Below are 15079 nucleotides of genomic sequence, written 5' to 3'. Positions count from 1 at the left end.
AGATGCGACTTTTATCTATTTTGCTCCCTCCCACCAGGCACAGACCCCGTTGTTTGTGGCTGCCCAAGAGGGGAGCTACAAAGTGGCCTGCCTTCTTCTCCAAAACGGAGCCAAGCAGAGCATCCGGGACCATGTGGGCCGCCTCCCGAAGGACGTGGCCCTTGAACGCCTCCACCACGACATCCTGGCCCTCTTGGACTGCCCCCGCCCCTCCCAGCAGCTCTCGCCACACAGGCCACGCCCCCAGCCTCACCGGTCTGCCGGCAGCCCACGCAGGTTAAAGTGGCAACCTGGCAACCAGCGGCTAACTCCGGTCCCAGAGACCAAGGGCCCTTTTAAGGACCTCCCCGCTCCTACGCTGCCGATTGGCCAATCAGAAAATGCTGTGGGGCCACCCGACGAGTGACTCTGCACCCTCTGGGTCTGGGTTGGCCAGAGGCTACAGCTGCGAGTCAGCGACAGCGGACTGAGCCATGGCGTGGCACTTCCTGATGAGGTCATGCAGGGCTGGGATGATGTCACAGGACGGCACCACGAAGGGAGGCAATTAAGAGCTGAGCGGTGCCCGAGGGCAGATTTAGACGTCCTGCATGGAGGAACGAGAAGGATCTTGTGTAAAACCGGAGAACTGTCTGAGGACACATCTGAGGTCAGGCAAGGTGTTGTTGCACGGGTCCGTGGCAATGATATGTCACACAGCTTGGAGCGTACAGAGAAATCCTTGATCATAACTTGCTGTTGGATAATGGTGGACGATCTCAGGCTACTGGGGTCAGAGTGGTCTTTCGCCCCGCTTCCCCAAGCTGCAATTCTCCAATACACGTGCTGTCATGGTTGGCTTTGCTCTTCCACTGGTGCAGAATCAGATAGACGGGGGTCTATGAAGACCAGGCCTTGCAATGATTACACACCATCTCTGCCACGTAGCTAAGCTCAGCTCTGCCTGCTTAGAAACTTGAGGGCTCCTAAGAAATCAGAACCAGGGATCTGCTCTCTTGCGGCTAATCTTCCCTGCTCCTCCTCCCAGCACCTAAACAAAAATTATCAGGGAGAAGGGAGGAGCTCTGTCCCCCAACCCTTAGAAAAATTGGGAGGGGGGCATAAGGAGAGCCTGCCGGATCAGTCCAAATGCCCGTCTAGTCCAGCGTCCTGCTTTCACAAGGACTAACCGAATGCCTGTAGGAAGACTGAGCACAAGAGAACTCTCCCGACCTGCATTTCCCAATAACTGATATTCGGAGGTTTGCTGCCTGTGGCAGTGGAGGTTGAGCATAGATATTGCGGCTAACAACCCAAAAACAATTGAAGCAAGTCAAAAATCTCCTGGCAGCGTCCTGGGGGAAAGGATTGGCTGCCGTGCTTGAAAAGTTCGTTTTTAAAAGAGCTAGTTCAGGGTGTCCAAAAAGGAAAACTACTTCTAGTACCTGTGCGATATAAACTAGTTTGGTTCATGCTTGGTTTAGATTTATCCAAATTATCCTTAGCAAATACACACACACACACACACACATTCAGCATTCAGAATGTTGCAAGCAGCTGTGCTGAAGTATAAAATATACTTAGGAAGGCTAAGCAAATATCAACATCCACACACAAAGCAGTTTTTAAGATATATTTTCCCCAGCCATTATGATCTTTAAGCTTAAAAGCCCAAAGAGTTTAAAGAATAAAAACAAAACAAAATACATAAGGCAATGTACCTGAAAATGAGCTAGAAACCGTTGAAAGTTCTACAAACACCCCCCACACACAACCCCCCCCAAACTTATTTCGCATTCAGTTCACCCAGAAATCATTAGAATGACTTTTGGGCGTGGTTCAGAGATTTTTGAATGAATTCAGTCCGCCTTGCTAAACCAAACTGATTCATTCAAAGCACTGGCCCCCTGCTAATTTCGTGCGTGGCAAGCTGCCATTAAAGGCCAGTACAAAAAGGTAACCCTTGCCTACACTCTGCACATGCTCAAAGACACTCTCCCCTTGTGTCATCAAGTCACATATCCTTGGATTGAAAATTAGGTTCTGGACTGGCTCTTGCTGGAACTCAGGCTGAGCCCTGAATATCTGAAAATGTACTGCTAAAATAAATGTACTAGCTTTGGAGTTATTTTATGAGCAGTTTTTTCCCCTTCCCCCACCCACTGTCAAGTCCCAATTTCATGGGAAATAACATTTATTGAAAAAGCACCATGATCTTAACTAAAATAACACCAGCCTCACTTGGAATGATTCCTCAGCACCCTCCATCTTATTTCAAGCAACGTTTCTCTGTCTGCAACAGCTGCACTAACCTATCTAACTTGGTAGTATTCAGAGCTTCTACAGCAAGGAAGGGAACACCTGTGGCCACCTAGTTGTTCCTGAACTATAACTCCCAGCATCTCTGACCAATGGGACATAGTGGCCGAAGCAGATGGGAGCCCGTCAACATCTGTAGAGGAACAAGTTCCCCACCTAGGTAGTTTTGAAGATGCCATGGGACTCTCTCTGTGTGTAGGCTGTTCTTGTGATCTGCCAAAACAGGTGCCCCCTCTCTTCTCCCTGTCCATTGAAAAGACAAAGGAAGCTGCAGAACTCTTTGCACATTAAAAGCAAAAAAAGCAACCACACTCATCGCAATTGTAAACAGTCCCCGTGCTGAACGACTCTCTCCCAGTTGTCATTCCAGTTTTAGCCGCAGGGTGGCAAACGGTGCCATACTTGAAAATAGTAACAAGTTCCACAGGTTCTCGTTTCTCCCAGAGGTGCTACAGCAGCCTCTTGGGGGAGGGCGGAGCGGGGTGTGTGTGTGCAGAAACACCCCCCGCTCTTTTCACAGAACCCCGTATGAGGCAGGACCAAAGAAGGAGGGCAGAAGGAAGGCAGGCAGCGCAGGGTCACACCAGCCACCAGAAGCGTATGTAGATCATAAGTATCACAAAGACAAGACTGGTAGCGGCAGCTTTGGCGTAGGCGGAACGGCTGTTGAGGAGTTTGGCGTCATGGCGGTATTTCTTGGAGAGAGTTGACAGGTTGCTGGCCTTGGAATCCAGAGCTGGAGGGCAAATAGAGGAAAAAAGGAAGACAGGGCTGGCTAACGGACCTTTTAAAACCCCATCTTCGCCGTTTTTTCTCTTCCCACTCGCCACAGTGAGCGGCTAAATGGCCGTAAGCGAATATGTCCAGGCCCGGATTTCCTCCCAAACCTGGGGATGTGATATCCTCCCATCCACCCCAGGCCACAAATTAGACAGACGTGATATTTTGCTCTGTGACTTCCAATACGACACGCAGATCACTGCGTAGACACAGATCTTCCCGCAGCACTGATCCCAAACCCCCTTTCCCCATACCTGATAAGGCCTCTCCACGTTGGAGCACCTCTTCAATGTTGGTCACCATAATCTTCTGAACATCCTGTAGCTCCATGTTGATGCTGCTCAGGTGGCGCTTGGACCAGGTGTCCAGGTAGGATTTCTTCAGCTTCTGGATATAGAGGTCTTAAAAAAAATATATAGGAGGGTTTCATGGATTGGCAACATCTGAGATGAACTACTCCTAGGCCACAGGGACTCACCTTGCGGGGGGGGGGGGGGCTGAGGCCACTCGCCCAGTGGTTTGTTTTTTTGCACTGGTATCCTGATTTTTCTCTAAGGACTTCAAGGTAGTGCCCACAGTCCCCCCCCCTATCCATTTTATCTGTGTAACAACACTGGTCAAAGCTCACCCAGTGGTCTTCATGACTGGGTGAGGATTTGAACCCTGCTCTCCCAGGTCCTAGGCCAGCATTCTGGCCACTACTTCATGCTGCTGTGGTGTGTACATGTGGCCCAAAGTGAATCTGGGTCTGCTTTTCGTTTTATTCCAAGTTTTGAAGGGGGTCAGAAAAACTGGCTCAAGGGAGCAGGCAAATTAGCTCTCGCCCCCCACCCACCCAAAAAAAGAAACCTGGAGGTGGTCCACTTCTCTTCTAGACAAATAAATAAAAGTACACTCCAGATCCAATAGCCACCAGGACTGAACCTAAGGTCTTCTGCATGCAAGGCAGATAAGAGTTTTGTGTTGCCTAACACAGTTTAGACAATGAGGACTAGGAGGCTGGTGGGGCAGGGCTGGGGAGGCTCCCCCAGTTGGTACGCACCAAACTCGATGAAGGCGTACGGCCGTGACACGGAGGACACCTTCTTCCCATACAGCTCCCAGAATTCGGCTTGCAGCTCCTCCAGGAAGGCGAAGGCCAGCTTTTTGGAGTAAGCGGCTTCGCACAGCGTCAGGTAGCAAATGCCCTGGCTGATCAGGTAGCTGTAGAGAAGGAAGAGGGCACAGAAGCGAGGAGGAAGGGAAATCGTGATCCGGCTCCTTCAAGCAAGCACAAACAGTCTCACAAGCAAGTTTCTAGACCCTAGGAATTTGTAGCAGCGCAACCGCACTAGTAAAATAATGCAAATAATTTACAACGTTGGGATAGCTTGCATGAATAAAGGAACCATCGTCTCCCAATTGGGAACACAGGCGACCATGCATGTTGTTATTTCGGTGAAGGTGGTTTAGAAGCAGCAGCCGGGTGTCATGTGGAGCTGCCTTATACCGAGTCTCACCATTGGTCCATCTAGTTCAGTGTTGTGAAATATGATTGGCAGCAGCTCTTCCCCATTGAAGAAAGAGGCATTTACTAGCCCTGCTGCCTAAGAATGCTTTTTTAATCTAGACAAGCAAAGGGATTGGACGTTCTGCATGCAAAGCACATGCTCTATCTTTAAGCTGGGGCCCCTCCAACTTCTCTCAATTGTAGCTTCCCCCAGTCCAGGCAGGTTTCACATTCAGGATTCGAACACAGGGCCCTCGCACTCTAAGCGAGAAACACACATCCACAGCAGGGATGGGGAAACCTGCGACCCGCAAGCTGTTCTTGGACTCCAGCAGACATCAGCCCCAGCCAGCATGGCCGACGGCCAGGGATGATGGGAGCTACCTTGGGCAAAAGATTCCTGCATTGCAGGGGTTGGACTAGATGACCCTCAGGGTCCCCTTCCAACTCTATAATTCTAAGATATAAAGGTAAAGGGACCCCTGACCATTAGGTCCAGTTGTGACCGACTCTGGGGTTGTGGCCCTCATCTCGCTTTATTGGCCGAGGGAGCCAGCGTACAGCTTCCGGGTCCTATGGCCAGCATGACTAAGCCGCTTCTGGTGAACCAGAGCAGTGCACTTCCCGCCGCACTTCTACTTGCACTTTTGACGTGCTTTTGAACTGCTAGGTTGGCAGGAGCAGGGAATGAGCAACGGGAGCTCACCCCGTCGCGGGGATTCAAACCACCAACCTTCTGATCGGCAAGTCCTAGGCTCTGTGGTTTAAACCCACAGCGCCACCCGTGTCCCTAATTCTAAGATACTTCTATGAATAACATCCGGAAGGATACAGACCCCCCCACACACACACACCATCAGCCTACTGCCCTGTCAATCCCAGCGCTGTTATAGCATCTTTTAACAGTTCGCAGGTTCTCAAAAGAGATGACCTTTTAATACCAAGCTCCCTCCTTATTTCTGAGAAACACTTACTGGAAAGTCATCGCCCCAGCCTGCAAGGAACAGCGGTTCGGCGAATGCTCCCCGAGCTTCCGGAAAAGTTGCTTCGCTTGGCTGTGATATTCTTGGAAGTTCCGGTTCGACTGCAGAGGAAATAATTGGGACTAACACCAAGGGGATAAGGCTATCGGAGACTACGTTTTCCCTCCACTGTCAGGGGCTGAATATTCCTCTGAATATCAGTTTCTGAGAGCTACAGGTAGGAAGACTGGTGGTGTCGCTCTCCAACGGTCCTGCTGTTGAGCTTCCCAGAAAAAAGGCATCTGTGAACACTCTGCGAACAGGATGCCAGACCAGGGTAGGCCGCTGGCCTGATTCAGCCAATCTTCTTTTTACCCTGGTCTTGGATACTCAAGAAATATATATTTTACAACCCACCCTGTTCCTGCGGCTGCAATTTGTTTTAAATGGTTTTTAATGTTGCGTTTGAAACTGTTGTGATGTGCCCTTGGGGCATTAGGGTGAAGGGTGGGAAACAAATCAAATGATTATACTTATAACACCGCAATAATAATTCACCTCCGGCAGCAAAATTTCTTGCACCAGCCAAGGAGCTTAAATCAAAATTCTGGGAAGGGGACCGGTTACAGCTGGTTGTGGGGTGGGAAGAATCTCTATGATCCCAAGACTTCTGGGCTCCCTCAGGAAGAGAGGAAGGCAATTACATTATTAGGCATCCTTAGAGGATTGTTACAGCACACATAATCCTACAACAGCTTTGCATGGCAGGCTGGCATTATTGCCTGAATACTAAAGATGGGAGCCTGAGGGCACACATTGGATTGCCTAAGTCCGTTTAGTAATAATAATAATAATAATAATAATAATAATAATAATTTATTATTTATACCCCGCCCATCTGGCTGGGCTGCCCCAGCCACTCTGGGCGGCTTCCAAAAAAATATTAAAATACTGTAATACATCAAACATTAAAAGCTTCCCTAAACAGGGCTGCCTTCAAGTGCCTTCTAAAAGACTGGTAGTTGTTTTTCTCTTTGACATCTGGTGGGAGGGCGTTTCACAGGGCAGGTGCCACCACCGAGAAGGCCCTCTGCCTGGTTCCCTGTAACTTGGCTTCTCGCAGTGAGGGAACCGCCAGAAGGCCCTCGGCGCTGGACCTCAGTGTCCGGGTAGAACGATGGGGGTGGAGAGTGAAAAGTGAAAAGAATAACAGTCTTGCTGGATAATCTAGTCCAGCAACTTGTTTTCATCACTTGCCAGTTAAAGGTAAAGGGACCCCTGACCATTACGTCCAGTTGTGGCCGACTCTGGGGTTGCGGCACTCATCTCGCTTTATTGACCAAGGGAGTGGGTGTACAACTTCCGGGTCATGTGGCCAGCATGACTAAGCTGCTTCTAGCGAACCAGAGCAGCGCACGAAAAGGCCATTTAACTTCTTGCCAGAGCGGTGCCTATTTATCTACTTGCACTTTGACATGCTTTCGAACTGCTAGGTTGGCAGGAGCAGGAACCGAGCAACGGGAGCTCAGCCTGTCGTGGGGATTCGAACCACCGACCTTCTGATCAGCAAGCCCTAGGCTCTGTGGTTTAACCCACAGCGCCATCTGCGTCCCTAGTTAGCTGCCCATTTTTGTTAGCTTCTGAAGGACCCTTGTGATCTGCTCCCAAGTTCTGGTATTCAAAGATAAACTGCCTCTGAGCCAGGAAGCTCTCTTTAGCAGTTATGGTTCACCTGCCTAAAGCTGGTTCTGTATATGAGTGTGTGTAGTGCCAGGAAAATACAAAATTAGCTTACAATACAAAGTACACTTGAAGTGGTCTCCTATACGCTGGAGCAGCCCTTTTTGCATCAAGGGCCGCGTTTACCCTCAGCCAAACCTTTGGGGGCCACATGCCAGCAGAGGGCGGGGCCAAAAGTGGGCACACTCATCTGCCCCACACATCAGCTGGGAGGCAGGAGAGAGATTTATTCTTCCTTTTCCCAGTGGCGGGAAGGGTAGATCTGTAACGTAGCAAGCTGCCTTATAGTGAGTCAGACCACTGGCCCACCTTGCTCAGTACTGTCAACACTGGCCGGAAGCAGCACTCCGGGGTTCCAGAGTGAGGCCTCCCCTAACTGTACCTGGAAATGTCAGGATTGAACCTGGGAATTTCTGCAAGCAAAGCAGATGCTTCACCACTGAGCATTCCAAATCAGGGCACCACCTTACTAATTTATTTATTTATTTATTTATTTATTTTGCACCGCTTTCGAAACCCATGGGATCTCGAAGTGGGGCAGAAAAATTACCAAGAGGAGGAGTGGGTCCAGATCAGGTCCCCCAAACTGGCATTTATTCACCCCTGCTATACATTATTTTATTATTATTATTATTATTATTATTATTTCTACTCAGAAAGGTGTCTCATTGTTTTTCAACTGAGTTTCCTTGCAGATGTGTGTGCAGGATTGCAGCCTTCAAACAGACGCCCTGTGACGTTTGGTGCTATTTATTTATTTGTTTAACACCCCCAACTCCATGTCCGCTAATGTCATAACCCCTACCTAAATCACCTCTGAAACCGGGTTTGAAAGTTCACTCCCCCCCCCCCACCAATAGTAATAATAATAATATATTATTTACACCCCGCCCATCTGGCTAAGTTTCCCACTTAGAACAAAACCAGGTGCAAGTAAGAAGTAGGGGAAATCTGAAACGTGACCCTTGAGAGGAAAGGATTTCCTAGTGGTTAGAGCTGGAGAGGGTCGGCTGAGGGGGTGGGGGGCGGAGATGCCCTGGAAGCCTCGGACTCCTGGGTTCCTGCTTCCTCTTACCTGCTCCGTTTCTTGCATAGAAGCTGCCAGGAGAAGCCCGTCTTGGACCCGGCTAATCATGGTAAGCAGGACCATCCTGGCTGGGCGGGGGGGGGGGGAGAGGGGTCCTGGGGTGTTTTTTTAAGGGGGGGTATCCCTCTCCCCCTCCCCTCCGGAGGCTGCAGCCGGACCCGGACTCCCGGCTGACGTGGCCGACGGGAGGGATGCAAATCGCGGGCGAAGCGGGGCGGAGCGACGCCGCCAAGAAGTTAGTTTGGCACCAGGCGAGGCGCGCACGCCCCGCCCGGCCTCCGGAGGGCTCCTCCTCTCTTTCGCCTTGGAGGTAATATCCCTGCTAGTAATATCGTTAGCAGCAGCGGCTCTTTAGGGCCTGTTGATTTTAGTTATTGTGGGAGTTTTGCAAAAAAAAGTAGCAATTAGTATTGTATAGCTTGATGGGCTGAGCTGCTTGGGCCATCCTGGCTGCATTTGGCATTTTTGCAACTTCGATTATTTGGCCTTGTATGTTGCTATATCTTGGTCGTGGTTTTGTATTGTAATAATACAATTTCAAAATTATTATTTGCAAATAAGAATGATTTGCAAGTTACTGAACAGAAATAGCAATAAGACAGACTTCAAAAACAGCAGGCACCAGTAAATTACCAAAGTACAAGCTAAAGGTTAAGGGACCCCTGATCATTAGGTTCAGTTGTGGCCAACTCTGGGGTTGCGGTGCTCATCTCCCTTTATTGGCCGAGGGAGCCGGCGTACAGCTTCCGGGTCATGTGGCCAGCATGACTAAGCCGCTTCTGGCGAACCAGAGCAGCGCACGGAAACGCCGTTTACCTTCCCACCGGAGTGGTACCTATTTATCTACTTGCATTTTGACGTGCTTTCGAACTGCTAGGTTGGCAGGAGCAGGGATTGAGCAACGGGAGCTCACCCCGTCGCAGGGATTCAAACCACCGACCTTCTGATTGGCAAGTCCTAGGCTCTGTGGTTTAACCCAAAGCGCCACCTGCGTCCCAAAGTACAAAGTAATGATGCCAAAACAATAAGCGGAAGTAACTTTTTAGGTTGTCTGGTTTTGGCTATTGTGGCATGTTGCGCCTTTGCAATTTATTTTGCAAAACTTACAAACCACTCAAAAAACGAGTGGTTTCTTCGCTGCGCCACTGAGGGTGTTTGCCAGCTTTACAGCGCAGTTCTACATAGGTCTACTCTGTGGTGTAAAGTTTAAATTCTGCTGTTACAAATTGCAGGCGCGTTGAGCTGAGGGAGCTTCTGAGCCTGCACAGAGTTCCTTAGCTCGGAGGTGCCTGGAGCTTTCTCGCAGCGTCTGTTTTCTTTGGAATGGACACCATTCACTCAGTTATTCTTGAAAAGCCAGTTGTTGCTCCCTAGAGTCTCAACCTGTGAGTCCCCAGATGTTGTTGGACTACAACTCCCATCATCCCTGAGAGCTCTGTCCTTGCTAGCTAGGGGTGATGGGAGTTGTAGTTCAACACCATCTGGGGACCCACGGGTTGAGAAAGGCTGCGGCCTAGACTGATCTCGTTTCCCAGCCGCCCCCTCCCTCCAGCATCTCATCCCCCTCAACTGCTCATTTGTAGCATTTCTTCTGCTCCCCCAGCTTCAAATGCAGTTGCACAGAACACAGGAAGTTGGCTTATGCCGAGTCAAACCATTGGTCCCCTAGCACAGTATTGTCAGCACAGGCTGGCAGCAAAGTTTCAAACAGGGGGCACTCTTGCCCTTTTTTGGAGGTGTCAGGAACTGAACCTGGGACCTTTTGCAGATGCTCTGCCCCAAGGATAGGCAAACTAAGACCCGGGGCTGGATCCGGCCCATTTGCCTTCTCAATCTGGCCCTCAGACGGTCCGGGAATCAGCGTGTGTTTACATGAGTAGAATGTGTCCTTTTATTTAAAATGCATCTCTGGGTTATTTGTGGGGCCTGCCTGGTGTTTTTACATGAGTAGAATGTGTCCTTTTATTTAAAATGCATTTCTGGGTTATTTGTGGGGTCTGCCTGGTGTTTTTACATGAGTACAATGTGTGCTTTGATTTAAAATGCATATCTGGGTTATTTATGGGGCATAGGAATTTGTTCATTCCCCCCCCCCAAAATATAGTCCGGCCCCCCACAAGGTCTGAGGGACAGTGGACCGACCCCCTGCTGAAAAAGTTTGCTGACCCCTGAGTCTGACCACTGAGTGACAGCTCTTGGTGCTTGCAGAGACTGACACCGCTGTCTTATCCTGCCTTCTGTGGAGTGTCCCTTGACACAGGCTGTGTCGTGGGTGTTGAAGGTGGGCGCTTCTAGGGAAGGACTACATCTCACAAACGGTTTACTCTGATCCAATTTTTCCGTGCGCATCACTGGTGCATGGCCACCCACCCACTCATTTTTGAATGCATGTGTTCTTCACAGACACTCTATTGTTTCCTGGACTGGGGCGAAAGTAGGCTTTATTTCACCCAGATCAAAGACCCAGTTTGGCACACGCACCCCATGTGCATTTGCTTACCCACGCTGGGAGCTTACACGGGGGCAACCCCCCCCCCCAGCTAGCCCCCCTGTAGCTACAGCTCTGCCTGATGGCCATACCAGTAGCAAGGAGTGCGGTGTCCTGCATGAAATGTTTTGGTCTTCGTGGCCCTTTTACACACAGGTAATTCTGTTCCTGTGCCTGCACACCATTAAAAAAAATGAACAGGAAGTGTGAAACTGCAGTTATTACAAGCTCCTAGTTTTCATGTTCCACAATGGCCTAGAGGGATGCTCGTACTTTCTGGAGAGTGAGCAAGACTGATGTGCTTTGGGCTTTGCCTCCCTCGTTTTTGTTCTTGTTTTACATTTTTAAGACAGAGGTCTTGCGCAAGGCTGACATTTGGCCTTGCCAAAATTCTGATAAAGGGATCTTGGGCGAGACCTCTGCATTAATACCTTTTAAAAGTCCTTATTCAGTCACGCATTTTAAGCAAAAAGCTCTCCGGAACTAGGGTTGCCATATTTGAAAAAGTAAAAATCCGGACACAAAAGTTGTGGGGGGGGGGGGGCATAGGGTATTTTTTGGGGGGGGGTGCAAAGTTGTTGAGCTTCTTTTGCAAAATCTCAAGCAACCCGGGTTTTTGAAAATTCAACAGATGAATCCTGGCTGTGTCCGGTCATATGGCAGCCCTATCTGAACAGAGTTGCCAATATTCCAGTGTGCTTTTGGCATGTGTCTGTCCATATTGTTTGGAAACAAAATGGTTTTGCTCCTATAACAAATTGTACAGAAAGAGCAGAGGACAGGAAAGTGTGTGGCTAGGCCCTTAATGTTAAAGGGATAAAGTACAGGTTGACATTTTGATGAGGATGCTGACATCATATGATCAGTGCAAAAAACGTGCATGCGCCTACGACCCTGGGCAAAGTATACCTTCACCTGTAAGTGCCTGACAGTCTTTTTCAGGGACTAATGGCCACAAGACAGCGGTAGCTTGTCTCGGACTGCCAGTGGCTGGGAATCACAGGTGAGAAGAACAGGGCTGCTGCACTCAGGTGGGCTCTGCGTGTTCTGAAGAGGGTTGTGAGGGGCAGATGGGGCTCATCAACCTGGGATGCAAGCCCATCTAGGAGAAGGAAAACTCTGATCCTCCGCTTCCTTGCAGGATATCTATACAGCTGACTGTGCCCCCAAATACCCCAGTAATAAGATCATTAAGTTCGCAGATGATACAACGGTGGTTGGTTTAATCATGGCTGGAGAGGGGGAGGCGGCCTATAGGAAGGAAGTTGAGTAATTGGGGGAGTGGTGCAGGAAAAACAACTTACTCCTTAACTTAAAGGAAACAAAAGAGATCATTGTGGACTTTAGGAAATGTAAATTGAATATTCAGCCACTCATTATTGAGGGGAAGTGTGTGGAACAGGTCTCGGTGTTTCGATTTCTGTGAATGGAGTTGAGAGATGACCTAACCTGGGGAGAAAACAGCAAAGACCTGAAGAAGAGGTTATATTATCTGAGAATTCTCTGGAAAAATAATCTCTCAAAGGACCTGTTGATGGCATTTTACCATTGTACTGTTGAGCGTGTATTAACTTATGGTCTGTGTGTGTGGTTTGGGAGCTACACGGTCAGGGAAAAAACAATGCTGTCCAGGGTTGTAAAGACTGCGGAGAGAATAACTGGGTGCACTCTTCCCACCTTGGATCAAATCTATGCTTCCAGGTGCCATAAGAAAGCTGCAGAGATAGCGCAGGATAGTGCGCACCCCGGAAATGATCTGTTTCAGCTTCTGCCTTCTGGAAGAAGGTACAGGGTTATAAAGACTAGGACTAGCCTCCTGAGAAACAGTTTCTATCCAAATGCGATTTTGGTTTTAAACTCAGGGTAAGGAGTCTCTATGGGAGTATATAGTATTTAATTATGGGGTATCAGAGTTTTTAGGGGGCTAACCAGCTTGGGATGGCTGGGATAGCAGGCTTGTTGGTTTTTGAATGCCTTATGTAGATTTTTCAATTTCATTGTTCTGTATGGGACAATGACAATAAAGATTATCGTATTGTAAGAAAAGGCTCAGGAATAACCCGACACAAACTTCCGGGGTGGCGCCATCGGTAATGGCGGACTCCCTCTGATTTGGAGGGACCAGCTCCACGGGAAACGGGTCTTTTCCGCTACGGCGAAGCGGGGACCCATTCAAAAATCACAGGCGGATGAAGCCTGTGACCATGGGACTCGGCGGGCACCTTTAGCGCCCCCCCAACCCGCAAAGGAACCCACTAACGGGCTCCGGAGCGAAGAGGGGGAAGTGGCGCGGTGCTGAGAGTCAATTGCTTCTTCCGTGGAGCGAAGCCGCACAGCCGTTGCCGGAGAGCGCTGCCTTTTTCCTGGGACAATTTGGCTTTTAAAACAATCACCCGTGAGTACTTAAATTTCGGACAATTGGACTCTAAATAAGGATTTGTGAGCTGAAAGGAAAATTGGACTTAAAAGTTTATTTTAATTTGGCACTGAAACGGGAAGGTCTAAACAGGAAGTCAGCCTTCCGTTTCTTTGTAGATAGATTAAAGCAAAGACATGGCAAACTAGAGTTCTGAAAATCGCTTGTAAAGGATTAACTTTCATCATTTTAAATTGTTGAACCCCCTTCGGAAGCAGGAGAAGAGGGGGGATTTTTTTTCGGACTGTTTAAACCTGCAGAAGTGAGTGTAAAGCAAAGTAACTTTCCACCGTCTTGATCCTGGAGCGGGGTGTCAGGACTGACGTTTTTTGAAGCTCATTGACCAGAGACAAACGTTTCTGACAGATAGCTAAAAGAAGAGAAACATAGTGACTCCATTGTTCCCCTTCGCATTTTAAAGGAACAAATATTGACAAAATATCTGAAAAAGGAAACTTTGTTGTTAGATCTGTCTTTAAAAGAAAAGAACAAACAGAAGTTCTTCCCCTAGAGGGAGCCTGTGAAACTGTAACCAATTCTGAATCGGGGAGCTTGCAGCTGTCATAGATTACGATAGTGGGAATAGACTTCTGACCTTGCAGGACAATGTATTCAGAAGCTCTGTTGTGTGCTTTCTGTAAAACAAGTGCCCTACTGGAACAGCTACATGAGAAGACGGATTTTATGACTGATGCGATCAGAAATTTTGGACAGGCAGTGGGAAATTATATAGAGCCCACCCAGGAATCAGATCAGGAGTGTGCCCTGACAGAACAGATGAGGGAAGAGGATGTTTCTGAATCTTGGGCGCCAGAGATGGAGGGAGCTGTGGCCCAGCAGGAACATGAATTCTTGGATTTGACAAATGAACTTGGAAAAAGCCAGATTTGGAAAGATAAAGTTTGGTTTGGTTTGGAAATGGGGGGTTGGATAGACCCCCCTATGCAGGGAGGTTTGGACTTTTCAAGTCTGGCAATGGGCCGTGAGATGTTTGGGGTTGTGGGGGCTCTTAATTTTGGAGGGACTTTGAAACATGTTCTTAAATACTACATGGAGCTTAGTCTGGACTATGGAAAAGGGGCTGATTTGTCGAGATGGGTCAAAAGCATTGTCAAGCTGGAGTTCCCAAGAGTGAAAGGAGCAGGAGATAAAGGAAAATACAGCTATAAATATGAAGAAGAGCTGCGGAAGGGACATGGAAGGGACTTAAGGGCCTCGGACATAAGATTGCCAGGTTAATGCGCTAGATTGAGGAGATAGAAAGGACTGACAAAACCCGGGACCAGGAGGAAGAGACGCTGGAAGAAGATTGGATTGTTTTTGTTTTTGTTGTTGTTTTGTTTTATTAGGATTGTTTTATAAAATTGATGAATGTTAGAAAAATGTTGGAACGAAATTATTTGGCTTTAGCAAAAATGTTTAAATAATTATGTAAGAATATTATGGTTATGAGAAATTGGTAAAAATAAGATTTAAGTTTTAAGCTTTAAGGTTTTTATAGTAAGATAAGATTAAAATAGATTAAGGTAAAGTAATGACAGAATATTATGAAATATGGAAAGGATTTGCTGCGACAATTAATAACCAGGATACAAAAAAAGGGAGGAGGAGGAGGTCAAAGAAAGAAGGTAATAACAGTTAAGGATTTGAGAATATTGGATTTGTTTTTAAATGTTTGTGGTATATTTTTGTTTTTTGAGCGTGTTGTGCTATTTTTTTATTTTGATTTCTATTAATCTGTATTGTTTGACAAAAAAAAAAGGGGGGGGGAATAACCCGACACAAATCCAGAGTCGGGTCCCTAAGACCTTTGAATGGC

At 48.1% G+C, this 15079-nt stretch overlaps 2 protein-coding genes across 4 annotated transcripts in view; one reads left to right on the top strand and one right to left on the bottom strand.

Annotated features, from left to right (window-relative positions):
* NOTCH4 (notch receptor 4) overlaps nt 1–2103 on the top strand; it is a 98306-nt gene extending 96203 nt beyond the window's left edge. For all 3 annotated transcript variants that reach the window (XM_080991559.1, XM_080991560.1, XM_080991561.1), the window contains one exon: nt 38–2103. In XM_080991559.1, the coding sequence (XP_080847685.1) occupies nt 38–406 (369 nt within the window). In that variant the 3' untranslated portion in view covers nt 407–2103. The remainder of the gene's footprint in view (nt 1–37) is intronic.
* LOC308470086 (vesicle-trafficking protein SEC22b-B-like) lies at nt 1599–8511 on the bottom strand. Its single transcript, XM_080993354.1, has 5 exons — nt 8345–8511; nt 5542–5651; nt 4121–4281; nt 3333–3479; nt 1599–3034 (listed from the first exon to the last, which is right to left on the bottom strand). The coding sequence occupies exons 1-5, from the start codon at nt 8417–8419 to the stop codon at nt 2877–2879; spliced, it is 651 nt and encodes a 216-aa protein (XP_080849480.1). The 5' UTR covers nt 8420–8511; the 3' UTR covers nt 1599–2876.
* Between the last annotated feature and the right edge of the window lie 6568 nt (nt 8512–15079).

Source organism: Podarcis pityusensis (assembly GCF_964106645.2).
Source record: "Podarcis pityusensis genome assembly, chromosome: 2".
NCBI lineage: Eukaryota > Metazoa > Chordata > Lepidosauria > Squamata > Lacertidae > Podarcis > Podarcis pityusensis.
The sequence above is the reverse complement of the archived record's forward strand: the minus strand, read 5'-3'. Positions and strand labels throughout refer to the sequence as shown.